Source organism: Mobula birostris, chromosome 32 (genome assembly GCF_030028105.1).
Source record: "Mobula birostris isolate sMobBir1 chromosome 32, sMobBir1.hap1, whole genome shotgun sequence".
Lineage (NCBI taxonomy): Eukaryota > Metazoa > Chordata > Chondrichthyes > Myliobatiformes > Myliobatidae > Mobula > Mobula birostris.
Window position 1 is genome coordinate 25,246,005 of NC_092401.1, and position 27,834 is coordinate 25,273,838.

General features: G+C 41.5%; 1 protein-coding gene across 6 annotated transcripts in view; it reads right to left on the reverse strand.

Moving 5' to 3' along the window:
* Positions 1-27,834, reverse strand: part of LOC140191232 (dedicator of cytokinesis protein 7-like) — a 216,037-nt gene that overhangs the window by 77,896 nt on the left and 110,307 nt on the right. For 4 of the 6 annotated variants that reach the window (XM_072248431.1, XM_072248429.1, XM_072248428.1 and 1 more), the window contains exons 22-29: positions 26,136-26,311; positions 21,898-22,002; positions 20,026-20,115; positions 18,504-18,599; positions 12,693-12,833; positions 11,975-12,088; positions 6,015-6,185; positions 651-790 (exon numbers count right to left, since the gene is read on the reverse strand). In XM_072248431.1, the coding sequence (XP_072104532.1) occupies positions 651-790; positions 6,015-6,185; positions 11,975-12,088; positions 12,693-12,833; positions 18,504-18,599; positions 20,026-20,115; positions 21,898-22,002; positions 26,136-26,311 (1,033 nt within the window). The remainder of the gene's footprint in view (positions 1-650; positions 791-6,014; positions 6,186-11,974; positions 12,089-12,692; positions 12,834-18,503; positions 18,600-20,025; positions 20,116-21,897; positions 22,003-26,135; positions 26,312-27,834) is intronic. The other 2 variants (XM_072248433.1, XM_072248432.1) reach the window with 2 other exon arrangements.

Consider the following 27,834-nt stretch of genomic DNA (forward strand, 5'->3'; position numbering starts at 1 on the left):
AATAGTTTTTTATTACTATGTTTTGCAACATACTGCTGCCACATAACAACAAATTTCACAATCTATGCCTGTGATATTAAACCTGATTCTGATATTTCCAACAGTGGGGGAGTCTAGGATCAGAGGGCACAGCCTCACAATATAAGGAATTCCCTTTAGAACTGAGATGAGAAGGAATTTCTTTAGCCAGATGGTGAATCTGTGGAATCCATTGGCACAGATGGCTGTGGAAGATGAGTCACTGGGTATATTTAAAGTGGAGATTGATAGTTTCTTGATTAGTAAGGGTGTCAAAGGCTATGGGGAGAAAGCAGGAGAATAGGTTTGAGAGAGAAGATAACTCAGCCATTATCAAATGGTGGAGCAAACTTGATGGGCTAAATAGCCTAATTCTGTTTTTATCTCTTATGGAGGTGCACAAAGACAAGCCTTGATCCAATCCTGCCCTCACTGCTGCTGGGCAAAGAGTTGGGAACTGCATCCTGAACTATATTTTGATCCTTACTTGCAAATAATCCTAACCATCTAACCACAACTGAATAAAAAGCACCAACAACAGGGCTGAAAAGGGACACCAAAGTGAGTCTGTATCTCTGCATAATTAACACTTGCTTCACTGTTTTCAGTAACTGAGGATTAGATGCTTTTACCCTTCGACATCCGGTTCCAGAATCAAGGCTAGCTCCGTCAATAGCAACCCAACCAGAAAGTGCTGCTGTCGAAAAGGCACCGACATCTCAAACATATTGGCTATCTTCTGATCCTGAATGAGTGTGGAAAAGCCAGAACTCTGAAAAATAAAGCACAGTGCCTTTGTCAGCAGCAAATTAGAGTTCACAAACTCCCAGTGTCTCACATGACAGTACTAATTTCTCAGATTTATTTAATTATTTAGAGATACAATGCAGAACAGGCCTTCTGGCCGCAGAGCAACTCACCTATTTAACAATAGCTTAATCACAAAAGAATTTACAATAACCAATTAACATATTAACTGGTACATTTTTGGACTCTGTGTGTCTGTGGGGGGGGGGTATTTGCTCTCAGGGTGCGTGTGAAGCGTCTAGTGCAGTAGTGTAGTAGTACTTGTAGTTAGTGCATGCTGCATGCCACATAGTGCTCTTGGTTTGCTACTCTCTGCTTACAGCTATTGCCGCTGGCTAGCCTTCTTAACAGAGGGTGAAAAGTGGTGCCGAGTGTGTAAGCCTCCTCCTGCCAGTACAGAGCCTCCCCACCACCAAGACTCCTGCAGTGCCTCCTCGGCGCCCAGGCTAAACTACAGGGGATCTTGGAGCAGCGGTGGGCCCCAAAGATGTGGCGTGCAGGCCCACCAACGTGTGGACACGCTCTGGTACCCATCAACCACTGTCCCAGCTATGGGCAAATAGCCCCACTGCCTTGTGGCAAGTCTGTTGAGACAAGGCTAAGGGAGCACACCCTGACAGAAGAGTAATGCACTGGCGGCGCGCAATAGGCTGGCCTTAACAGACCAAGGACCCGGCAGCCTCCTGCAGCCCAGATGTGGGACCAGTTGTCCTGGGATCACCCTTGCCACCGGGATTTACCCCATCATGGTGAAGATAGTGCTACTGGGGATGGCGCACCCCCATGGCACTTTAAAATCTTCCTTGCGCATGTTTCCACCTCTTGGAAATCCATTGGGGTTTCCCCGCGCAGGGTCGAATCCAATTTGGACAGTGGGAGGAAACTAGAGCACTTGGAGGTTCACTTTTATAAAAATTGTCTGCTCAACAATTCCAAGAAATGTTGTAATTGGCATTTCTGAAAAAAAATTACTACGTAGCTCACCATTAGCTGTGAAGACCATAAGACGTAGGAGCAGATTTAGGCCATTCAGCCTATCACGTCTGCTTGGCCATTCCATCATGGCTGATTTATTACTCCCCTCAACTTTATCCTCCTGCTTTCTATATGCAACCTTTGAAATTCCTGACTAATCAAGAAACTATCCACCTCCACTTTAAATATACCTAATGGCTCAGCCTCCACAACCGTCTGTGGCAATGAATTCCACAGATTTACCACCCTCTGGTTAAAGAAATTCCCCTTCATCTCTGTTCTAAATCGATATCCATCTATTCTGAGGCTGTGCCTTCTGGCCCTAGACTCCCCAAGTATAAGAGACATCCTCTCCCCCATCTAGGTATTTCAGTATTCAATAGGTTTCAATGAGGTCTTGCCCTCCCTCATTCGTCTAAGCTGCAGTGAATACAGGCCCACAGCCATCAAACGCTCCCCATACATTAACACTTTAATTTCCAGAATAATTTTCACAAACCTCGTCTTGACCCTCTTCAATGCCAGCACACTAGTGCTGTTGCATGAATGAAGTCACCAGAGAAAATTACTGGTAGACACAAAGCAGCTTCTTTATTCAACAATACAAGGTACAGCATGCACCATATGGAGACGCTTTCCGTCAAAAGGTCTGCTGGCCCAACTTGGGACTTGATATTTCATGTACTGTACATCAAAGGACAACTCCATATTTACAATGTATGGACAAAGATTTCTTTGAAACCACATGCAATTTTCACACCTGATTCGCATCCATACCACAGACGTACAAATGAATTTTAATCAGCATTGACTAGTCTGAGATTCACAGCTTTTAGGAACCCATTGTTCAGATGGGCACTCCAAATAAAATCCACAATACATATTGAAAGACAGAAGAAGATTGGTAGCCAAAGTCATTTGTTAAATGTAAAAAATCACTCGAACCACTAGCGTAACAGTTAGCACAACACTTCACAGTACCAGTGACCCTGGTACAATTCCCACTGCTGTTTGTAAGGAGTTTGTACATTCTCCCTGTGAGTGCATGGCTCCCAGTCGAAAGACATTGGTAGGTTAATTAGTCATTGTAAATTGTCCCTTAATTAGGCTAAGGTTAAACCATGGATTGTCAGCATGGTTTGAAGGGGCCGGGAGGGGACAGCTGGCTGGAAGGAGGGACTGAAGGGGAGATGGCCTAAGGTAGAAGATGAGCTATACAGCTCTCGTTACATGCATGTGCAGTTCAACTCTTTGAGTGAAAATGCAGAAAGTTTGAAGTTTCTCCACATCTCCTTCTACCTAGGCCACAAACTTATCAATCACCCCCACTGTGGACCACTTCTGGAGGTCCAAGATGCCGACTTCTACATAGAAGGGACCTGTATGCTCCACGCCTGCTGGACTAAGTGTGTAAGTGTAGGAAAAATAAATGTGCTAGGTTTTCTAAAAGTGACTTCTTCTACCTTAGGCCATGAACTTATCAATCACCCCTCGTAAAGTAAAAAGAATCGTACCCAACAGCAACCCTTGCAGAACACCACTAGTCACCGGCAGCCAACTAGAAAAGCTTCCTTTATACCCACTCAGGAGGTAAAATCAGCAGTACAGACACTAGAGCTCACAGCCCAGGTAGAGTTGTCCTCACATCAGTATCACAAGGATCAGACAATATTCAACTGACACTTTGCACAACCAAATTAAAATCAAAAACTCATACCACCCTTTCGGGTCAGGCAACATCCATGGAAGGGGGATGAAGGAAGAATAAGGTGGGGTTATTGAAGAGAGCAGCGAAACTTGTTCTGCCTCCTGCCCACTTTCCAGTCCTGATGAAGGATCTTGGCCCAAAACATCGACTCTTTATTCCCTTCCATAGATACTGTCTGACCTACTGAATTCCTCCAGTCACTTGTGTGTATTATTCTGAATTTTCAGCATCTGCAGAATCTTTTGTTCATCATACCAACCTTTACCTTCTGGGCTAATTATTTGCCTGAGAGCCAAAAAAAAAAGCCATTTCAAAATAAAAGTATAATGTTCAATTTCAATTCTGTCCCAAGCATCTAGATTTGAGGGAAAATAAATTCAAACAGTATGACTGCTCTTAAATGGACCAAGGTACAATATCTTTCACGGCACGGCACAGTAGCATAGCAGTTAATGCAACACCATTACAGTGCCAGCAACCCAGGTTCAATTCTGCCTGCTCTCTGTAGGGAGGTTGTAAACTCTCCTCATGTCTGCATGGGCTTTCCTGGGTACTCTGGTTTCCTCCTGTATTATAAAGATGTATGCGTTAGGATTAGTAAATTGCGGACATACTATGCTGGTGCTGGAAGCATGACGATACTTGCGGGCTGTGACCTCCCCCCACCCCATCCCGCCAGCACATCCTCGGACTGTGTTGGTCATTTGCACAAATGCTGTATTTCACTGTATGTTTGATGTACATGTGATAAATAAAGCTAAAACTTATCTCTTTAAAGTGATCCCCACAACTGGAGCAATATGTATTTGTCAAACTATACCCAACATGAACTAGGTCAGTGATGCATAAATTGTAATCAACTAATAAATGTGGTGATTTGATTGACTTGTTGAACAGTTTCCAACAGATTACTGTACATAATGCCAAAAACTGTGTGCTTAGTGTGCTTCACCCAACCTGCTCCAAACACTGCAGGGACTGGAAAGATATAAGCACAAGAAATTCTGCAGATGCTGGAAATCCAAAGTAACACAACCACAAAAAATGCTGAAGGAACTAAGGCCTTTTGCATGCATTTTGTGTGTGTTGCTCAAGATTTCCAGCACCTGCAGAATTTCTTATGCTCTGGCCTGCAGATTGCTGCTTCTCCACCAGGAAATGGCTCACTGAATCCTAAAAAGCGGGCATCTCTAGTGATGCTCCTAGCAGTTGAACTGAGGAATCAAGGGCACTAAAGACAGACGGGTGGCATACATTGTCAGAAAAATGAGGAAGGAACTATAAAGGAAAAACCTTCTTCTAAAAGCAGGGCAGAATGATTAGCTTGAGAAGAAAGTTATATTTAAATACATTACAAAATTACTTTAAAAACCATGAGCCCCTTACTACCAATGTCCTTCCCCTCAACATTTTCCCAAATCACTTTGAGGTATGTTCAGTGCCAAAGCCATTGGGAATGGCACTTTGTCCCAGAGTGTTCAAAAGTAATAACAGAATAACTGCATTAGAGTCAAATTAAATTACAGCTCAGAAACAGGCCATTTCAGCTTACCTAGTCAGTGCTGAACTATTATTCTACCTAGCCCCATCTACATGTATCTGGACCATAGCCCTCCACACCCCTCCCATTCATGTACTTATCCCCTTCATGTTCCCCTTAAACATTTTACCTTTCACCCTTAATCCATGACCCCTAGTTCTAGCCTCACCCAACCCCTCAGTGGAAAAAGCCTGCTTCCATTAGCACTATCTATAACCTTCACAATTTTTTAATCTCTCCATCAACTGTCCCATGATTTTCCTACACTCCAAGTCCTAATTATTCGACTTTTCCCTATAACTCAGGTCCTCAAGTCCTGGCAACATCTTTGAAAATTTTCTCTGTAAAATTTACATTCCCAGACAGGTGAAATTTACAAACCATTGTTCCTGTGCTGACTCTATGAAAGCTTTATTTCATTAGTTGTGATCTCTTGCCCCCTTCCCTACAAGAGGTGCAAGTTTTATCTTTTATCCAATTTCTCTCTGAAATGGAGGATGGGTGGGACTGGAACTAGAGGTCATGGATTAAAGGTAAAGATGAAATATTAAAGAGGAACACGATGGGGAACTTTGTCACTCAGAGGGTGGTGAGAGTGGGTAACGAGCAGCCAGTGAAAGAGGTGAATGTGGGTTTGATTTCAACAATTAACAGAGATTTGAATAACGGCATGGTCGGGAGAGGTATGGAGGGCTATGGCCCAGTTGCAGGTCAATGAGACTAGGCAGAATAACAGCACAGATGGGCTGCCTGACCTGTTTCTGTGCGTAGAGCTCTATGACTCTGTGAATGCTGTCCTCCAACTGCCTTCCACCATGCTTTCTAGCAGCGATTTCAGGATTGTAATAACTTGCTGCATAGAATATACGCTCACCTTGCATCTAGATTTCACTCCACTTGCTTGACGTTGGTACTTAAAACATCTGTCACTGTCACTCTGATGAGTGGCAACAAAAATATGCTTACCTGGGAGGTAGCTGAGGAGACTGAAGGGGACGGGGACGCAGGGGGCGAAAGAGTGCTGCACGGAAGGTTCAGAGTGATGTAATGTTCATGGCTGCAGATAATGCGAATGAAATCCAGCCTTAGAGCTATGAGGGCATTTGGGTTCTGTGCTGTCTGCAGTTTATTGCTGACCTATGGATAACAGAAAACACAGAGTGCATGAAAACCAACCATGAACAACATCAATTATCCACAAGTTTAAAACCTTCTGTCAGAATCAGGTTTTTTATCACTGAGATATCATAAAATTTGTGTTGCGGTAGCAGTACAATATATAAAAATTACTATGAATATATAAAAAATTACTAAGTAGTGCAAAGAGCAAAATACTAAGGTAGTATTCATGGATCATTCAGAAAGATGATGGCAGAGGAGAAGAACTGTTCTAAAATAAAAATCAAGAGTGCATTTTCAGGCTCTTATACCTTCACCCTGCTGGTACTAATGAGAAGACGGCATATCCTGGATGATAGGTGCCAATTTCTTCAAGCATCACCTTTTCCATGAAGGCATCCCGCCCTGCAAAAACTCATTTCAGGGAGGTAGCACCATCAATTTGTGGGAGACTCCTGGAACTTCCGGGAGAGGTGGGATGTCTGCAATAGAGTAGCTCCTTAGCAGCTAGCCAGCTAGTTTAAATAACGTTAGCTATGCTAATGAACGAATGACACCTGTTAAACTCACCTCAACATGTCTTTTACAGTCTTAACCCACCATGGGCAATAGAAAAGTCACTGTTGCAAACAGTGCAGCGAGCAGCACTGTCATTATTTTTGACCTCTATTAGGCAGGGGTACACTTTAGGGTAGTCTGGGGTGACGTATGTTTTATATTTTCTTTTTTTGGAATACTCTGCCATGGTGCGCGCGCGCGCTCTCTCTCTCTCGTTCTCAAAAAAATTGATTTCCGTGATATTGTATATAATTTGTGGGCATCAGGAAGCCACTACTAGTATGTGGGAGACTCCCGGAACTTCCAGGAGAGGTGGGATGTCTGTCAATGGCCTAATTTTGTTCCTATGTCTCCTGGTCTTATGTGCTCAGTGTTGGGGAGGATAGTGCCCATGATGGAACTGGCAGAACTTACATAGTCATTGTAGTGGAATTAAACAGCTAACAAAAGATGAAGAACTTAAGCCAGAATCAGTAAGAGAAGATGAAGAACTTAAGCAAGAATTCAGTAAGAGGTTCAACTTCTGGCCTGCACCATTTGTAGAAAGGCAAGAGCAAAATGAAGGTTCTGTGAAATGGACTGACAGATTCTACATCTATGGAGAGACATAAAAGGAAATTATTCTGCAATGAATGGGTTTCAGGCAGTGAGCATTTGCAAATACAGTAGATTCCAGTTAACTGGGAGACATCAGGACCAGTACATTTTGGCCCAATTAAACAGCTGCCGCAATTAGCTGAAGTTTCATGGAAATAGTTAAAAAGGTATAAAAAACAAAACTACCGTTTAACTGAATAACAACTTGTATATTTAAATGAAATACAGAATAAATTACGACACTACCAATACTGCTACAGTACTATAAAACGATGTATTTGTTTGCAATAGTTATTAATGGAGGAATTCATTCAGTGTGCACTGCTATGTTCTTAAGATGAACAAAATGAACAAAATCAGTGCTGATACGCAAGGTAATTTTTCAGCTAGTGTCAAATCTTTTCGTGGCACCTTGGCAAGGGTTTGGAATTTTATGCAGTCAAAATAAAAAACAAAATGATCAAAAATCACTGTTTCTTCAATTGGTATCCATTGGACCAAATGGCTAACATAAGTAAAGCACACAACTGACACTACTTAAAAACTGCTTGTTCTAAGTACAATGTAGGGTCTAACAGCCATGCAAGTGCACTTGACTGATGCCATTTAGAAACTGTTCAGTAACAATCTCTGTCCCACTTAAATCAAAGGCACCCTGGCTATTTTCTCAAGTATTTTTTGTTCTTTAAGAATTGTTCTAAATAAGTGGCTACCCCAATTAAGCACTGTGCTCTCTTTTTCTTCAATTTAATAATGATCAATATTTAATAATTGATATGAGCTTTGGGGATCTTGTGATGTTGCCTCCAACACTGGCAATCCAAGCCAGGAACTCTTCCTTCTTCCTAACTCCTCTGTCATCTTTGGGAAGAAATCTTAAAAATTACAGGTGATGAACTCAGAAAGAACAGCACTCTGTATTTATATATCTTGTAAAAAAAAATCCCAAGGCTCCTCATAAGCATAAGGTCAAAACAAAACAACTGAGTCACAGAGAGTGATATTCAGTCTCTCATGGCCCCTCCATCGTTCATTGAGATCAGAGCTGATATATATATACACACACACGCACGCACAAGAAATTCTGCAGATGCCGGAAATCCGAAGCAATATACACAAAATACTGGAGGAACTCATCAGGTCAGACAACATCTATGGGAATAACAAGCAGATGATGCTTCAGGCCGAGACCCTTCATCAAGATTGGAAAGGAAGGGGAAAGACACCAGAATAAAAAGGTGGGGGAGGGGAAGAAGGCTAGCTCGATCTCCGCAAAGGTCATCTCCATGGTGCTGAGGTTATGATGATTATCCCAGCTACTGTGCTCCACGCCCATTAATATGATGAACTGGTAAGTGAGGTTTTGGGCCTGCTCTGGACTGCTCCGGGGTTCGGATCTGAATCAATTTTGGTTTGGAGTACTTTCATTCACTTTAATTGTTTGCATGATTTATATTTTTTTTCTTTCTTGCGCACTGAGTGTTGGTCTTTTATTTTTTATTCTTTTTTTAAAATTGGGTTCTTTCAGGTTCCTAGCTTTTGTGGTTATCTGTGAGAAAGCAAATCTCAAGGTTATATAATTTATACATTCTTTGATAATAAAAGAATCGTGATTCTTCTTTATAGGTGAAACCAGTTGGATGGGAAAGGCAAATGGCTGAAGAAGAAGCAATTTGATAGGGGAGGAGGGTGAAACATGGAAGAAAGGGAAGGAAGGAGAGACACCAGGGGGAGGTGATAGCAAGACATCAGATATCCCACCTCTCCTGGGAGTTCTGGGAGTCTCCAGCATATCGACTCCCTGGTGCTCGCAAACTATATACAATATCCCGGAAATCAATTTTTTAGAGAGGGAGAGGGAGAGGGAAAAAAAAAGAAAGAAAATGAATGAATCCTGCTTGATCTCTCTTTGTGCTAAGTAGACCTATCAGTTTTCTCTGTGGGCGGGCTTTGCAGTCGACCTCTCTCTCTCTTCCATAGTCCATCAGTTCAGTTACTGCCGTTTTTAATGACGCTGAAATGATCCGGACAACTGTCGGTGATGAAGTACAAAAGCCTGGTGAAGAAATTCCCAAGGCTGGCGGTGACAACCTGACTACACGAGGCTGTCCTATACGGGCGGGGCACGTTGGCGTCTTAAAAGGGATTAAAATGGGGTTTAAATTGGAGTAAAATTCCAAAATCGTCCGCTAAGACATCTTTAAAAACGCGCTCACAGCAAGCAAATTCTTCGGGGTTTTTCTCTTGAAACACTTCCACTTACAGGTACATTGAAGCCCGTGATGGGCTGGGTTTAAGCACAGCCGTTTTCGGAAGAAAAACCAACTTTAATAAATACCTGGCCCCCACTCGTCATTAGGACAGTGAACTGTTTTCCTGTGCTGCGCACTGATTGTGGACAATCAGCCAGATGACAATGAACTTGAACTTGAAGATACAGCACTTCTAAATCACTCATTTAAAATCCCCCATTTCGATGTAAAAAAGCAAGTTCTGATCCCGACTATTGCGGGCAATGTGTGTGTGACTACGGACGTATTTGCAATCAGACGTTGTCCGAATGGATGTTAAGCACCTGTAATAAGGATACACCTGTGCTTTTATTTCTTTTAGAGACCACAAAATATTAGGGAGGCTAAGTGCAGGGAAGGCTGCTCAAGTATTTCACAGTTCTTTTCAGCAGAAAACCAAAGTCGAACAGAGAAGGTCACTAGAGCTGAGGTGTACTTTACATCTTTCATCGTTGAGCATAATCTGCCATTCCAGGTGTGTAAGCACACAGGCAAGCTATTCAGGAAAATGTTTCCTGATTCATAAATAGCAAAAAACTATGCCCCTCATCAACCAAGACAGCAGCTATTGTGAACATGGCACATTAAGTCAGAATTCAGAAGTCAGCTGTCTCACAAAACACTTCTGAATCTGATGTCTTGCAAAATTAACAAATTCATTAACACAGACTGCTATGAGGTTGAGACCTCCCTGAAATGAGTTTTTGCAGGGTGGGGTGTCTGAGATATATATAAAAACCAGAAGGAGAAATCAATATTCATGCCATCAGGTTGGAGGCTACCCAAACTGAATATAGGGTGTAGCTCCTCTACCCTAAGGGTGGATTCATCATGGCACATGGACTGACATGTCAGAATGGGAATGGGAATTAAAATGCTTGGCCACCAGGAAGTTACACTTTTGGCAGATGGAGTGGAGGGTCTTGAAGAAGCGGTTCCCCCAATTTACATCTGGCCTCACTGATGTACAGGAGGCCACTGCATAGGGAGCACTGGATACAACAGATGACCACAGCAGATTCACAAGTGAAATATTGCCTTACCTGGAAGCACTGTTCTGGGCCTTGAATGGAGCTGACAGAGGAGGCGAAAGGGCAGGTGTAGCACTTTGCCCACTTGCAAGGATAAATGACGGGAGGGACAAGTGGACAAAGGAATCACAGGGGGAGTGATCCCTGTGGAAAGCAGAGAGTGGGAGGGACGTAAGGATGTGTTTGGTGGTAGGATCCTTGTGGAGATGGCAGAAGATGCAGAGAATGATGTGTTGGATGTCCAGGCTCATGGGGTAGTAGGCGAAGACAAGTGGAACTCTATCCCTGTTGAAGTGTTGGGAAGATGGGGTGAGTTCAGATGTCCAGGAAATGGAAGAGATGTGGGTGAGGGCAGCACCAATGGTGGAGGAAGGGAAACCCCATTCTTTGAAGGAGGACATCCCTGATGTTCTGGAAAGGGGAAGCCTCAACCTGGGAACAGATGTAGTTGTGACAAAGAAACTGAGAAAAGGGAATAGTACTTTTACAAGAGACAAGGTGGAAAGTATTCTACCTCAGTGACACTTTCCTCAACCATGCCATTGATTCCTCTATCCAAAAATCTATCAGCCTCTGCCTTGAATATACACAGCAAATAAGCTTCTACAGCTCTCCTGATTAGAGAACTCTAAAAGTTCACCAAACACTGGATAAACAACTTTTTTTCTCATTACTGCCTTGAACGGCTGTTCCCTTATTCTGAAACTGTGACCTCAGTATTACCTTCATTTCTACCTCGTCATGGCCCAAAATAATTGTGCACATTCACTTTCAAGAGAGTATGGTCTATTTAGTACCCCTCTGCATAACAAACCCACTATGCCAGGAATCAATCTGATGACCAGTCAATGCCATCTCGCTAATGCTAGCATTAATGCTAGGGGCAGCATAGTAGTGGACCAGTGTGCACCACACCTTGTACTCCAGCAACACAGGCTCAATTCCCACTGCTGTCTGTAAGGAGTTTGTCCATTCTCTCCGTTCCAAAGACTTGGCCTTGACATCTGAAGATGTAACAAATTATAATGCCATCACTAAATTTGAGAATGGTCAATAAGTCAGAATTGGAAGAATGTTGACTTCTTGGAGAACTATGGGGTTGGGAGACATTAGTGATGGGAGGGACAAAGAAAAGGAAGTACTTGAAGAACAAGATGAGAGTTTAAAAGTGATAAAGTACCAAGAGCCAAGGTAGGTCAGCAAATTCTGTGATTTAGCCAGTCAAGAGAGACCCTGGGATCACAGAGATAACCTTATTGTCACTGGGGGTAAAATTTGCATTCTTATTGACTTTCACCACTATAGGTCTCCAGAATACCCAGTAAAATACCTGTTTGTAGTACGTGCGAATGAGATTGAAAATATATCCTCGATCCATCAGGGAGAGCAAATCATTGAGAAAGAACGCCAAGCTGGTATTCAGCCGCTCCACCAACTCAATGTCCTGAAAAGGATGCACATAAACATAGACAAAATATCATAAATATTGAAACTGTTAGGACAAAAAAAGCCTCAAAACATCCAAAGCATTCACAATGTAAAGCACTGCATTCCGAAGTTAACAGAACCAGTTTTAACAGGCCCACCTAATATGTGGTGGCATGGTAGCGTAGCAGTTAATGCAATTGCTTTACAGCATCAGCAACCACCAGTCAGGGTTCAATTCCTGACGCTGTCTGTAAGGAGTTTATATGATCTTCCTGTGTCCTCCAGGTGCTCCAGTTTCCTCCCACGTTCCAAAGAGGTACGGTTAGGGTTAATAAGTTATAATCATGCTACATTGGCGCTGGAAGCATGGTGACACTTGCAGGCTGCCCCTGGCACATCCTGGGACTGTGTTGGCCATCGATGCAAAACAATACATTTCATTGCAGCTTTCGATGTACATGTGACAAATAAAGCTAATCTTTTCTAAAATTGAGTCCTAAGATTACACTGTCTGAGCAGTGCTGTAGCCTGTGGAGTGACTAATAAGGACGCCATCCACATCTCATCCTGGAGTTATCTTCTGATATTATTGAGTGAAATAAACAATAAACAAATTTTACCTTCTGAAACCTGCTGACAATGTCAGTAGTGATCATGCTGACTAAAGCTGTTATATCATCTACAAATCTCTCTGGGAATCTCAGTTTCCGTGTGGTCTCAAACTTGTCTGAAAGATGGAGATGATGGCCCATACTTTTCACCTATTTTAAAACAAGCAAAACAAAATCACCTCATTACAGGATGCATCTTCAGAAACACAAAGTCAAACTGAAGGATGGAGTAATTATACAAGTTCTAGTTCACTGTTATATGCACCAGTGTGGTGAGGTACAAGTACAATGGAAAACTTGCTAACAGCAGGCACAATGATTCAGACAACAACACACAGGCTGTAAATTATGCATCAACTAATTATAATTAATTGATACATACTAAATGATGAGCAACCACAATATATTATATTCTAAGTGGCAAATGGGGACTTGGCCTCTTCATTTTCCACACAGAAAGCTGCAAGTATCAGCCAGACAATAGGGATGCTGAGGTATGATAGTTAAGTTTTAGTATATGAATGAATGAGAATATAACCATATAACAATTACAGCACGGAAACAGGCCATCTCGGCCCTTCTAGTTTGTGCCGAACTCTTACTCTCACCTAGTCCCACCAACCTGCACTCAGCCCATAACCCTCCATTCCTTTCCTGTCTGTACAGCTGTCCAATTTAACTTTAAATGACAACGTCGAACCTGCCTTAATCACTTCTGCAGGAAGCTCGTTCCACACAGCTACCACTCTCTGAGTAAAGAAGTTCCCTCTCAAGTTACCCTTGAACTTTTGCCCTTTAACTCTCAACTCATGTCCTCTTGTTTGAATCTCCCCCACTCTCAATGGAAAAAGCCTATCCACATCAACTCTATCTATTCCCCTCATAATTTTAAATACCTCTATCAAGTCCCCCCTCAACCTTCTACGTTCCAAAGAATAAAGACCCAACTTGTTCAACCTCCCTCTGTAACTTAGGTGATGAAACCCAGGTAACATTCTAGTAAAACTTCTCTGTACTCTCTCTATTTTGTTGACATCTTTCCTATAATTCGGTGACCAAAACTGTACATGATACTCCAAATTTGGCCTCACCAATGCCTTATACAATTTCAACATTACATCCTAACTCCTATACTCAATGCTCTGATTTATGAAGGCCAGCATACCAAAAGCTTTCTTCACCACCCTATCCACATGAGATTCCACCTTCAGGGAACTATGCACCATTATTCCTAGATCCCTCTGTTTTACTGCATTCTTCAATGCCCTACCATTTACCACGTATGTCCTATTTTGATTAGTCCTACCAAAATGTAGCACCTCACATTTATCAGCATTAAACTCCATCTGCCATCTTTCAGCCCACTCTTCTAACTGGCCTAAATCTCTCTGCAAGCTTTGAAAACCCACTTCATTATCCACAACTCCACCTATCTTAGTATCATCTGCATACTTACTCATCCAATTTACCACCCAATCATCCGGATCATTAATGTATATGACAAATAACATTGGACCCAGTACAGATTCCTGAGGCACACCACTAGTCACCGGCCTCCAATCTGACAAACAGTTATCCACCACCACTCTCTGGCGTCGCCCATCCAGCCACTGCTGAATCCATTTTATTACTTCAATATTAATACCTAACGACTGAACCTTTCTAACCAACTTTCCGTGTGGGACCTTGTCAAAAGCCTTACTGAAGTCCATATAGACAACATCCACCGCTTTACCCTTGTCAACATTCCTAGTAACCTCTTCAAAAAATTCAATAAGATGTGTCAAACATGACCTTCCCCCACAAATCCATGTTGACGGTTCCTAATCAGACCCTATCTATCCAGATAATTATATATACTATCTCTAAGAATACTTTCCATCAATTTACTCACCACTGACGTCAAACTCACAGGCCGATAATTGCTAGGCTTACTCTTAGAACCCATTTTAAACAATGGAACCACATGCGCAATACGCCAATCCTCTGGCACCATCCCCGTTTCTAATGACATTTGAAATATTTCTGTCAGAGCCCCTGCTATTTCCACACTAACTTCTCTCAAGGTCCCAGGGAATATCCTGTCAGGACTCAGAGACTTATCCACTTTTATATTCCTTAAAAGCTCCAGTACTTCCTCTTCTTTAATCATCAGTTTCCATAACTTCCCTACCCGTTTCCCTTGTCTTACACAATTCAATATCCTTTTCCTTAGTGAATACTGAAGAAAAGAAATCGTTTAGAATCTCCCCCATCTCTTTTGGCTCAACACATAGCTCTCCACTCTGACACTCTAAGGGACCAATTTTATCCCCACTATCTTTTTGCTATTAATGTAACAATAGAAACCCTTGGGATTTATTTTCACCTTACTTGCCAAAGCAACCTCGTATCTTCTTTTAGCTTTTCTAATTTCTTTCTTAAGATTCTTTTTACATTCTTTATATTCCTCGAGCACCTCATTTACTCCATACTGCCTATATTTTTTTGTAGATATCTCTCTTTTTCCGAACCAAGTTTCCAATATCCCTTGAAAACAATCAAACTTTTAACCTTTCCTTTCAATCTTACAGGAACATAAAGATTCTGTACTCTTAAAATTTCACCTTTAAATGACTTCCATTTCTCTATTACATTCTTCCCATAAAACAAATTGTCCCAATCCACTAAATCCTTTCCCATCTCCTCAAAGTTAGCCTTTCTCCAATCAAAAATCTCAACCCTGGGTCCAGACCTATCCTTCTCCATAACTATATTGAAACTAGTAGCATTGTGATCACTGGACCCGAAGTGCTCCCCAACACAAACCCCCGTCACCTGACCTATCTCATTCCCTAACAGGAGATCCAACACTGCCCCTTCTCTCATTGGTACCTCTATGTATTGCTGCAAAAAACTATCCTGCACACATTTTACAAACTCCAAACCATCCAACCCTTTTACAGTATGGGCTTCCCAGTCTATGTGTGGAAAATTAAAATCTCCCACCATCACAACCTTGTGCTTACTACGAATATCTGCTACTCTTTACAAATTTGCTCCTCCAGTTCTCGCTCTCCATTTGGTGGTCTATAATACACCCCCATAAGAGTTACTACACCTTCCCATTCCTCAATTCCACCCAAATAGCCTCCCTAGACGAGCTCTCTAATCTATCCTGCCAGAGCACTGTAATATTTTCTCTGACAAGCAATGCAACACCTCCCCCTCTTGTCCCTCTTTTTCTATCACACCTGAAGCAATTAAATCCAGGAATATTTAGTTGCCAATCACACCCCTCCTGTAATCATGTTTTACTAATAGCTACCACATCATACTTCCAGGTATCAATCCATACTTTAAGCTCATCCACCTTTCTTATAATGCTCCTAGCATTAAAATAAATGCATTTAAGAAATTTTCCACCTCTTACTCTCTGTTTATCACTAACGGTGCAAACAACTTTACTATTTCCTTTTTCTTCCTTCTTCCCTACATCTGTTCCTACACTCCGGTTCCCCTCCCCCCCTCGTATCTAGTTTAAATCCACCGGAGCCTCTCTAGCAAACCTACCTGCAAGAATATTTGTCCCCCTCCAGTTCAGATGTAGAACGTCCCGCCGGAACAGGTCCCACCTTCCCTGGAAAACTGCCCAATTATCTATAAATCTGAAGCCCTCCCTCCTGCACCATGTCTTCAGCCACGTGTTGATCTGCGCAATCTTACTATTTCTAAACCCGCCTGCACGTGGCACTGGTAGCAATCCTGAGATTGCTATCCTGGAGGTCCTGTCTTTTAACTTGGCACCTAACTCCCTAAACTCACCTTTCAGGACCTCCTCACTCTTCCTACCCACGTCATTGGTCCATACATGGACCACGACATCCGGCTGCTCACCCTCCCTTTTGAGAATATCAAGAACTCGATCCAAGATATCGCGGACCTTGGCACCGGGGAGGCAACAGACCATCCGGGATTCTCAATCTCTTCCACAGAACCTCCTACCTGTCCCCCTATCGAATCCCCTATCACTACTGCCCTCCTCTTTTCCCTCCTTCCCTTCTGAGTTGAGATATCAAATAGTTGACATGTCATGACAACAACCTTTCCCTCAATGGCAATAAAAGAACTGGCCACTGACTTCAGAAAAGTGTCATAGAGAAGGGGGGGGGATAGGGGGTGGGTGTTGATAGGGTCAGAATTTCAGGTTCCTAGGTATAAACATTACCACTAGCCTCTCCTGGTCCAAACACAGCCAAGAAAGTTCACCAACACCTCTACTTCCTCAAGAGACTAAAGGAATTTGGCATGTCCCTGTAACTCTTACCAATTTTTGTCACTGCACAATAGAAAGCATTCTATCGGGATGCATAATAACTTGGTATGGTAACTACTCTGCATGTGACCACAAGAAATGGCAGGGTACGGACACAGCTCGGCACAGCATGGGAAGCAGCTCCTTTCTATGGACTCTGTGGCTCTCACTGCTTCAGTAAAGCATCCAGCATAATCAAAGGCCCCACCCATCCTGGACAATCCCTCTTCTCCCCTCTCCCATCAGGGAGAAGATAAGAAAACTTGAAAGCACATACCACCAGGCTCAAAGACAGCTTCTATTCCAGTGTTATCACTCTTGGATGGTCCTCTCGTAGGACAAGATGGACTCTTGTTCTCCCAATCTACTTTGTTATGATCTTGTGCTTTATCATTCACCTGCACTGGACGTTTTTGGTAGCCTTTACTGAAACTTCACTGAAACTGTACCTCACCCACGTGAGCACTGTTCTACTTAAGTGCCTGCTGCTCTATAATCCAATTTGCAGTATCCAGTTGGCAGCCTATCACAGTGCGTTCAATCTCTCAGCCAATGTCAACACATATATGTACTTGTCAGAAGGGAACATCAGGGAACATCAAGAACAGAAACCAGATCTGGCTTATTCCTTCTTTTGTTCAGCAAAGGCTCAGGTCACATTGGAAAAGGCTACAGGAAATTTCAGTATTTCTTATCTAACTTCCCTCCATCTGTAACTTAGTGTCACATTCTGTAGGCAGTTAAATGTACTCTCTACAGGGATAAAGCACGGTGGCTCATTGAGAGAATTTCTCTGAACATATTAGTGTTCAGAATTTCATTCATTTGTCCCGCCTGTTACCTTTCATATACTGATGCAACGTGCCATTGTCAGAGTAATCGGGTCTTGTAGCCATAACGGTCCAGATGTAATGGATTACCATGCCCATCAGTAACTGTGGCTTTGCAAAAGGGTATTGTATTAGTAAGCACCACTCCCTGGGTAATGGGCATTGTATCAGCTACAGACCATGTGAACTGGCGCACAGTAACAACCTATGGCATTCCCTGTGTAATGGCGTGCTGTCAGTCCGTGATTGTCCCTATGTATGTTAATTAGTGACAGGGAATAATAAGCAATCAGGCAAACATGATACAATTGGAAACGAAGAACAAAAGTACAAAAGATATACACCATATCTATCACTATTAAAACCAAAAAGACAAGTTACATCCAATGTGTTGAGAACTGTGCCTCAACTCAAAGCTGCAGCATCTATTTTTTTACTTTTCATTAGATGTTAAAAGAATTGCTGTACAAATTCTGTTTTTAGAACAAGTGGGCTGTTAATAAATGCCAATAAATCTGTCTAAAAGACTGCAATTCCCTTATTAAATAGGCTGTTTTTAAAAAAAAAATAGATGCAATTTAATGTCCTTGAAAAGATCTAGAGACATCAGGACTTGAGTCATAGCTTCGAGGCCCCCACTTTGAACTAACTGTGGGAACAGGTAAGAGCAAGTGTTGACTCATCAACTTCACTTACCATCAACTGGAAGAAAAACCAAGCCTGCTGCAAGGCTGACTCCCGCACACTGCTGGTGCTTACCACCCACTGCAAGGCCAACTCCTCATGGAGAAGCTGCATAACACAAACGACAGTCACCAAAATGCACATTTGAAGAAATTTAAAATACCTAAAATTACTTTTAAAAATAACGCATATGCTACACTTCAGTACCAATCCTTGGGTGTCCCTGCTGTAATTTTAAGATGAGTACCTCATGGAGCCCTCTGTTGATTGGGGTTGACCATGGATATTGAGTTCTATCTGTCTATGTGATATGCAAGCCAGGGCAGTACAATATGGAAAACAAGCTGTTGCCCATGCAGCACACTTCCTCATTTATGCAACTGATGAATCTAAAGGAACAGTAGAGACCGATAAGTCTGGCACGAGTGGTGAGGCCGGAGAGGTCAGTCAGTGTTGAACTCAATGTTGGACTGCCTTGGGGACTCTAGCTCTGGGTTTTTCCTCTGTTTACTCCAGAAGCCTTCCCCATGAGTGGGTATAGCTGATCGGAGTTTTCCTTCTCCTAGGTGAGTTGCCAGCCATGGCTGACGAGCCCCGTCTGCTCACAGCAACTGGTTTTAAGGCACCAGTAACCTGCCTTTTCCCCTTCTCTGGTCATTAGAAACAGTTTTGTCCGACTTAGTAGCTAAGCCACACGTGAAGGCCAGGAGCTGGGACCTGGTTGTCAGAGGCTATTTGAGACGTACAACATTCGTCGTCTGAACCCTTAGTGCCTAGGTAGTACATGGGGGCTCAACGTACAACATTGGGAGCATTTAATGGATAGTGGGGGCTTATCTCCGCTATCTCCCCTGGCTATGACAACCTTAAGGAACCCTTAAAACGTAGAATAATGGGTGTCGTGGTAGTACAGTGGCTAGCACAACATTTTATAGCGCCAGAATAAGGATCTGATGGGTTATGTGGTACTCACATTCAGAGAGCAACAGATATTCTACTAGGAGAGTGTAAGACTCTCAGTGCTGGGGTTAGTGTTTTAGTTCTGGCAAAATATTTTGGGTCTGATCTTCAGAAAAACCTGAGTGCCAGATGGCAGCTTTGTTGCATATTTGTAACTGATCAGGTGCAACTTTTGATGGGGTTTTAGTGATATCCTCAAGGTCCTCAGAAGCATTTAGAGACAACAAAAGCTTTGTGTAGGATCATGGTCAGTGGAAAATTGGGAAAACTGAGACCAAGTGGTCAGGAGTGTTTTGCTACCAGAGGCCCTTTGTCCCATTAAGTGATAATAACTATTGCCTTATGCAAATTCAAATATCGGACCACCTCATCAATGGTCATTTCATATTGTGCTAATGAATCACCTCCTTCAGGAAGCGCAGAGAACACTTAGGCAATCATTTCATTTCATTAAATCTAAAAGAAACTAATGGCTAAATATTCAGACTATACTTCACCATCACCATCGTTGCTTCACCATGCACTGAAAATTTTATTTTCCTAGTTTAATGCAAACCGTTTGTTTTACTTCTACCTTTTTGGTTGAAAATCTTGGCTGACTGTGCTGTGAATGAGTGAAGCCGTCCAAAAATGAGGACATGCGGTTGGGACTCCGCTCAGTTGCCTGTGAAATGAGGGACAGGAGCAAGATGGTGTAGAGCAGATATTAGTGGATGGGGGAAAAAAATGAGATGGTGAGTATAAGATAAACAGTCAGTATGAAACAAGAAAGAGGGATGAAGTTAACCAAGGTACATTATACTGGGCCTTCAAGCTGATTTAATACCAACAGAAGCCACTTCAGAACCAATGAACTGATTTCGTGAGGGAGATGTACAGATTTTCCATCTGCGTGTTCCCACTTCGTGCATATATTAAACATTATATGGATTTAATAGCAAAGGAATAGACCATGTGACTATTCAATGCTATGATTATCCTCCACAAGAGCCTCTTCTCAACCTATTTTTCGAAACTTACTTGACCTGCCAAGCACATCTTCCTGCTCTGTATTATGCAACAACTACATTCTGTTCGTGTTCTTAGCCTGTAACTGCTCCCATTTTCTCACCGATCAGCTTACCTAGTTTACAGTTTATTTTCAATGTCATTCCAGTTTTACCCTATCAGAGAACAAGCCACTCCCCTCAATGAACTTCTGTTTTTCTTTGATCTGAAACATTAACTCACTCTTCTCACAGATGACCCCTTCCAGCAGTTTCTGTTTTTACTCTAGATTTCCAGCATTTGCAGGCTTTCTGATTTTCATGTTTTTCTCATTCTTTCTCACTTGCACTTGGCATCCTCGTAAATTCATTGTGCTAATCATTTCAACTATTCCATGGGTAGCAAGTTGCACATTCTCAGCAAGTCCTTAGATAAAGAATTTTTTTTGAATTTTGTATTGGATTCATGACATCTCATTTTGGATTCTCCCAGAAGCAAAAGTATCTTTTCTAAGTTATATTAAATAAATCAACTTCCAATTTAAAAAATATCATTTAAGGCTCCCTCTACATTTTTATTTGTACATTCTTTCTAGATATGCATAATCTCTCCGATCTGATAAGTATTTTATCTGAATTTTCCCTCTATGTCATTTTTTGTGAAATGGAAACCACAACAATGTACTTCATATGGTCAAACCAAGGTTGAACTGTTACCATATAAATACCAACACTGTACTTTGTGGTGTAATGATTGAAACAGTCATTATAGGATACCTCAGCCATGTACAGAGTTGCATAAGCTCACAAAAAAGAAACTCCCAGCTGCAGGGACAAGAAGACCCGCTATAACTTTATATAGGGCACTGCTCTAGTGCTCTCACACTAACCATTCTCCACTCAGCAATAATGTAACTGGGGATGCTACAAGCCTGTTGAAGACAAAATGTTAACATCTCATTTTCTGCTTCACATTACCAAATGTTTGGCCGCGTCTCACCCAATTCAGCAGTACACATTGCACTCAGAAATATAGCGACTGCAAAACTGGGTTGTATATTCTCTCATTCTAACCAAGTAGCAGTGGACTGGGTGAGCATCCAGTTTGTCAAGCAATGCCAAACCTAGATCATGATCCTGCTTTGGTTTGTATATTAGAGTAATTGGACAATTGATACAATGCTGAGATGAGATTAGTGCGTGTGGAGCTGTACCAGATTGGCTTCAATTTGGTGAGCAGAAGAAAGGCTTAGGTTTGGAATTAGAGCATCCTTTCCTTGCATCTGCTGCCCCCATCACCTATCAGTGGAAGAGAGAGAATGAAGATAAATGATTCAGGTGTGATTTTGGACTGCACTGGCTTGTCCTGGTGGAAGATGGCAAAATGAGAAAGCAATCAATGTGTAGATTGATGACGATGCTTTGATGAATGTTTTAAGACGAAAACACCAGTTCTGCACCTGCTTGAGATCACAGCTTGAATTGGGATGGTTTCTCCGCAAGACAGCCTTTGGCCCACCGGGAGCGTAAGCAGAATTAACCCAGGAGTGTGACCGATCGATCCCCTGGCAGGTAAAGGAGGCAGGACAAGGAGGAAACACAAAGTGAAAACAAGAGTCCAGCTATAATACAATCATTCACTGTGAGAACAAAGAGTTGCAGCTGGGATATCACGATAAACCCCATCATGGATGTACTTAAACTGGTCAGCTTAATTTTGATTTACTTTGACAATTTCTTCTGAACTAACCTGCAAAACATGATGAAAACAGGTTCTGCACGAATCTAAGGACCATAATGCTGGGTGTGTAGTGTTAGAGCCTTGCCAAAGCTATGTAGTTGTCATGGATATTTATCTATTTAGGAGGAGAATCCTCGGGAATGGGTAAAACCATTGAGGCAAGCAGACCAATTCCTTGACACAGCTCAGTCCCACTTATCTGCCCTCAGCCCAGTTCTCCTCTTTGTACAAACACTCTAATTATCTCTTGTCTACTTAACCTGTCCAGAATGTTTACCTTTTACAGGTTTAACATACTCCAAATTTTGAATTCCCTTCATAATTTTTAACCTGTACTATAGGGTCAAAGTCAGTTGTACAGCACAGAAATGGGCCCTTCAGTCTACTTGTCCGCATTGACTGTGATGCAGGGTCTTTGATCTGAAACATTAACTCACTTTCTCTCCTCATAGTTGCACACTGAGCTGCTCAGTATTTCCAGCATTTTCTGTTTTTATTTTAGGTTTCCAGCATCTGCAGTCTTTCGGATTTTTATGTTCTCAATCCTTCTCACTGCATCCTCTCAAATCCATTTGTACTAATCACCTCAACTATTCCGCTGGTAGCATTAATTCAATTCATCTTCTCACAGGTGTAGTCTGAGCTGCACAGTATTTTATTTTCTTTGTTAATCCCATTGTTTTGCATTATGTCCATATCCTTCTGTGTCTTTCTTATCCAAATCTACTTTGAATATTTTAAATTCATCTACCTCTACCACATCCCTTGGCAGCTTGCTCCATAAAATTACCACCCTCTGTTTGAAAAACTTGCCCCCGCATTCTGGGATGTGTATATTTAATTATAATGTTCAATCTGTCTCAATGTATTAGCTCCCTTTTTATTAAAGATAGGCCATTACACTACAGTCTTCAATAGTTAGCCACAAAATGAAGTAACCTCAATTTGACTGGCATAGAGACTGCAATCCACAAAGCAGAAAACATTGTTTAAGGGTTCTTGAGTCTGTCAAGCTAATTTACAAGGAAAAATTAACACATACTGTGAAGTGGAATAATACTTAGGATTACCAAGGAGATTGGACTGGGAAGATTTAACGAGCAAAGTGGCCTTTCTTTCTTCTTGTATGCCTCTACATACTCAAGTTAAAATGAAAGCTTTAAGTTTGTTTTAACATAAAATTCACCTTTGTTCTGCTTCTGATCTACCTCCCTACAATTGTAAAAATGTTTCTTAGCAACCTTGACATTCTACATTTTCCTCCCAAATGCCCTCTCATCTTAAAAGATTGAACTTGTTCTCAATTTTTCTTGGCAACCCTGTGGGATTATCTGTTCTAGTTTCCAAACACTGCTTTTATAAAAAACAGAATCCATACATCTTATGAAAATAGAAGTGTTTCTCAAAAAGGAGAAAGATAAAAGGCGGCCATGGTTAGGGGAGTTTTTTAGGTTGCTCGTATCTAAAGAAAACACTATTGGCTTTGTGGACTGAGTGAACTGCTTTTGATATCATAAAGTACTAACAACAGCATTTGCAAAATAGTAATTTTACTTCCTCATCTGCAAATAAATTCCTGTATCAAGCACAATATAAAAATAAATCAGATGTTGTACATCATGAAGGGTGAAGTATTATCGTGATATCCCTCATTCTCAAGGCGGCCAGTGCCCACTATCCCATGCTTGGACAGGCATGCAACCCCACCTGGGCACTCAGAAACAGTAGTCTGTCAGAAAAAAAGAAAAGCCTTATCACCCTTTATCATCAGCAATTATATCTTTTCATCAGGATTAAACATAATGTAACATGTAACACTGAGCCCTGAGTGTCAGCAAATGAGGGACAGAAATGTTAGAATTAAGCATTATTCTCGGACCTTATTACAAAATTAAGATACTCCTCATAAGGAATTTTCCCTTTGAATATCTCTATAACCAAGTGTAGTCTAAAAACAAGCGCACTGCAGAGGGCAATGGCCTCTCTCAATTAAATAAAGAAACTGATATCTGGCCTGCAACACTGGAGAAGATGAGCACAAACACAGTCCTCCTCTCACCTCACTACTGCCTTTCAATCCTTTGAAATAGTGGGTTAACATAACATCAAGACAGAAATGCAGCTGCGACTACAACTTTACAACATTTTTGTTTTCAATCCAGCCCAATAAGCAGAATGTGCAATATCAGAACCAAAGTAATCTCCTGTCAGTCACTGAAAATGTAAAGAATGTAAGAAAAGCTGTCAGTGATTGGTTCAAATCAACTTTTAACTTCAGGACCAATCTGATAAACATACAGCAATATAATTTTGAATGATCATTATCCAGTTTATTAATTTCTCCATTACCCCAACATATTTTGCTTTTTGATGTTGAAAGATGTTTTGTCACTTTTTTCTAAATATCACACGACACAAATATGACATGATTAATGGAAACCAATGCCACAGATTCCTGAAGAACCCAATACAATTACTGTATATCATGTTGGTTTTCATTGCCTTCCTCTAATCACTTCCAGAATTTTTATTAGTGTAAAACATGATCACGAGTTCCAAGATCAAATTGAAATAGGGGTTATTTGCTAGACTTCAACACCCAACAGTCAGCTAAAGACATGTGAATCTTACACTTTCCTTAACTATCATAACACTATTGGACTATTCAGCCCATAGAATCTGCTCTGCCATTTAATCATTTATTTTCCCTCTCAACTTCACTCTTCCATCTTCTCCCCTTTGGTTATTGGCTTTATAAATAATCTTCTGAAATAAGCAAGCCCCTTCATAACCAATTCCTACTTTCCAGATTAAAACAGAAAAGTTACAGAGTATTCAAAGTCTTAATGTACTGTAATCGAAATACTCCCTGGAGCAGTTTGCACAATAATAAAATGTCTACCACAAAGCAATGACTCTCCCCTTTAGCTGCACTTTGACCCAAAGCTGATCCAAAAAAAATCAAGCAAAAACATTACATTTGCAGCAAATGGATTGAAAAAAAATTACCCAATTTTTCTTTACCCCACAAAATAGGGGAGGTTACAAAACTTCCACAATAATGATCTCTGAAGCACCCAAAAAGAAGAGATCACCATGTTATATTCCTGGCAGGACTGCCTTACAACAAAGCAGAACAAATCCTAAAAAAAAGGCAAATGTTTATCTTTCTGTAAACACTTTTACAGTGAATAATAGTACCTGAAAGTTTTTCAACGAAGTTTCAGAACCAGTATCCCTGTTGTCAAATTATAAACAGTACTGCACAAACAAATCTTGTTCAAATTTCCACTGTGTTACAATTCAATATAAAACCTTTTTTCCATTTGTTTGACAATCAAAACCGAAGTTTTAACTTCAATAAAACTAAAAACACTCATGGGATTCCCTGGCATGAAAACCCAAATGTAAATTAGCCCACCAAGTTTGCTATGCGTTCCCACGTTCGACCCAGAGAATTAGTCCTATCACTTTCCCCACAGACCAATGAAACAATCTAGCATCTAAATCCTGCCTCCAGTCAGTGACACCATGATCCTTAATCCCATGAATCAGATATGCCCTGTCAAATCCAAAGTCTGTTGTACTGGAATGCATTCCATCTCCTCTACAGCACTGCAATAGAGGCCCTAATTACGATAACATTTAAATGGATTGACTTAGATCATCGCCAAAACAATGAGGACCCTGCACAAAGCAATGTTTGATGATAAGTCTTTTCTGTTACCAGGAATTTAATTTGCAAGAAACAAAACAATTCTCAAACAGGATGCATTTAAAATCAGAGGTTTATAGGAACTTGGCAAATCTACATAATCTATTAAATACTGGAGTAGGTTCACCTGGCAAAAACAGTGATGTTAGTTGCACCAAAAACATACATTCACAGGCCAACACACTGATATTTGTATCAGTATGATTCAACATTTAAAAAGAGTTCCAATTATTAGGACTTACTTTGCAACCCATGATCTTTTTCACCTCATCATCTGGCGTTGTAGGCGTTGTGGCAAGATCTGGATTGCTGTTGCTGATGCTCTTTGAGCGAGACAGGTTTAGACTGGTTGGCCTGGTAGCGGTACGAGACAAAGTGGCATACTGAATGGGACCTGCATACGGCGGACTGCTTGACCCTACAGGGGTAGAAAATAGTAACAAGTAAGTGACAGGCCAATCATTGCATTTGTCTAGTATATTGGTGAAAATTCAATGTAGAAAAAGTTCAAATTAACTTTACAAAACGTAATTCACCATAACTTCATCCATGGATGAGATTGAGTGCAAACTTATGTCAGTGCTCCTATATACAGCATTGAAGAAGCACAACCATCCTTTGAATGAACTGTTCAATGCAAGCCTGGCTTGACCTCACTAACAGAGTCAAAATATTGTAATACAGAAGTAAGGACATGAATATCTGAAATACTCACCATCCACGGAGGTAAAAACAGAGTGCAATTACTTTTTATAGATAGGTAGATACTTTATTGATCCCAAACGAAATTAGAGTGTCACAGCAGCACTGCAAGTGCACACATATACACAGATTAAAAGAGAAGTAAGACAGGATAAAAAAAAAGTTACCTCAAACAGTCTAACAGGAGGGGGGGTCATCACTTCCCTGGCTATAGGTTGACTCATTTTACAGCCTAATGGCTAAGAGTAAGAATAATCTCATATAGTGCTCTTTGGAGCAGCGCAGCTTTCTTAGTCTATTACTAAAAATGCTCCTCTGTTCAGCCATGATGGCATGCAGAGGGTGAGAAAAATTGTCCAGAATTATCTGTAGGGTCCATTGTTCTACCACAGCCTCCGGTATGTCCAGTCTGACTCCTATGACAGAGCCAGCCTTTCTAATCAGTTTATTGATCCTGCTGGCACCACCCACGTTGATGCCATTGCCCCAGCACACCACCGCAAAGAAGATTGTACTGGTGACAACTCAAGTCAGTCATCCAGGTACTTGTTGGTCGTCACCAAATCCACGTCCTCACCATCAATAGTAACAGAGAGCAATGCAGGCTTAGTTTTCCTAAAGTCCCATCATCATCTCCTTTGTCTTACTGATGTTGAGGTGCAGATGATTTAGCTTGCACCATCTGACAAAGTCCTCAACCAGGGCCCTGTATTCATCCCCCCATTCTCCCTTTTTACACTCAACTATTGCTGAGTCATCAGAGAATTTCAGCATATGAAATGACTAAATGTTGTACCTAAAGACCAAGGTAAACAGGATAAACAGGAAGAGAGCCAATACAGACCTCTGTGGGGTCCCAGTGCTAGTTACAGCCATGTCTGACCCACAGCTCTGAAGCTGCTCAAATTGTGGTCTGGCAGTCAGGCTGCCCATTATCCAGGATACAATGGAAGCACCAACCTGAACTGAACGGAGCTTCTCCCCCCAGCAATGAGGGCTGTACGATATTGAAGGGACCTGCGAAATTAAAAAACATGATCCTCACAGTGCTGCCCTGCTTATCCAAATGGGAGTAGCCTCTGTTCACTAGATAAACGACAGCATTGTCGTTTCCAATGTGCTCCTGGTTGGCAAACTGCAGGGGATCAGCAGTCTTTCTATAAGTGCTACCTGCCTGCTAAATTGTTCCAGATTTTTTTTCTGATTTGCTGCATCTACAGTTTTTTTTAAGACTATAAG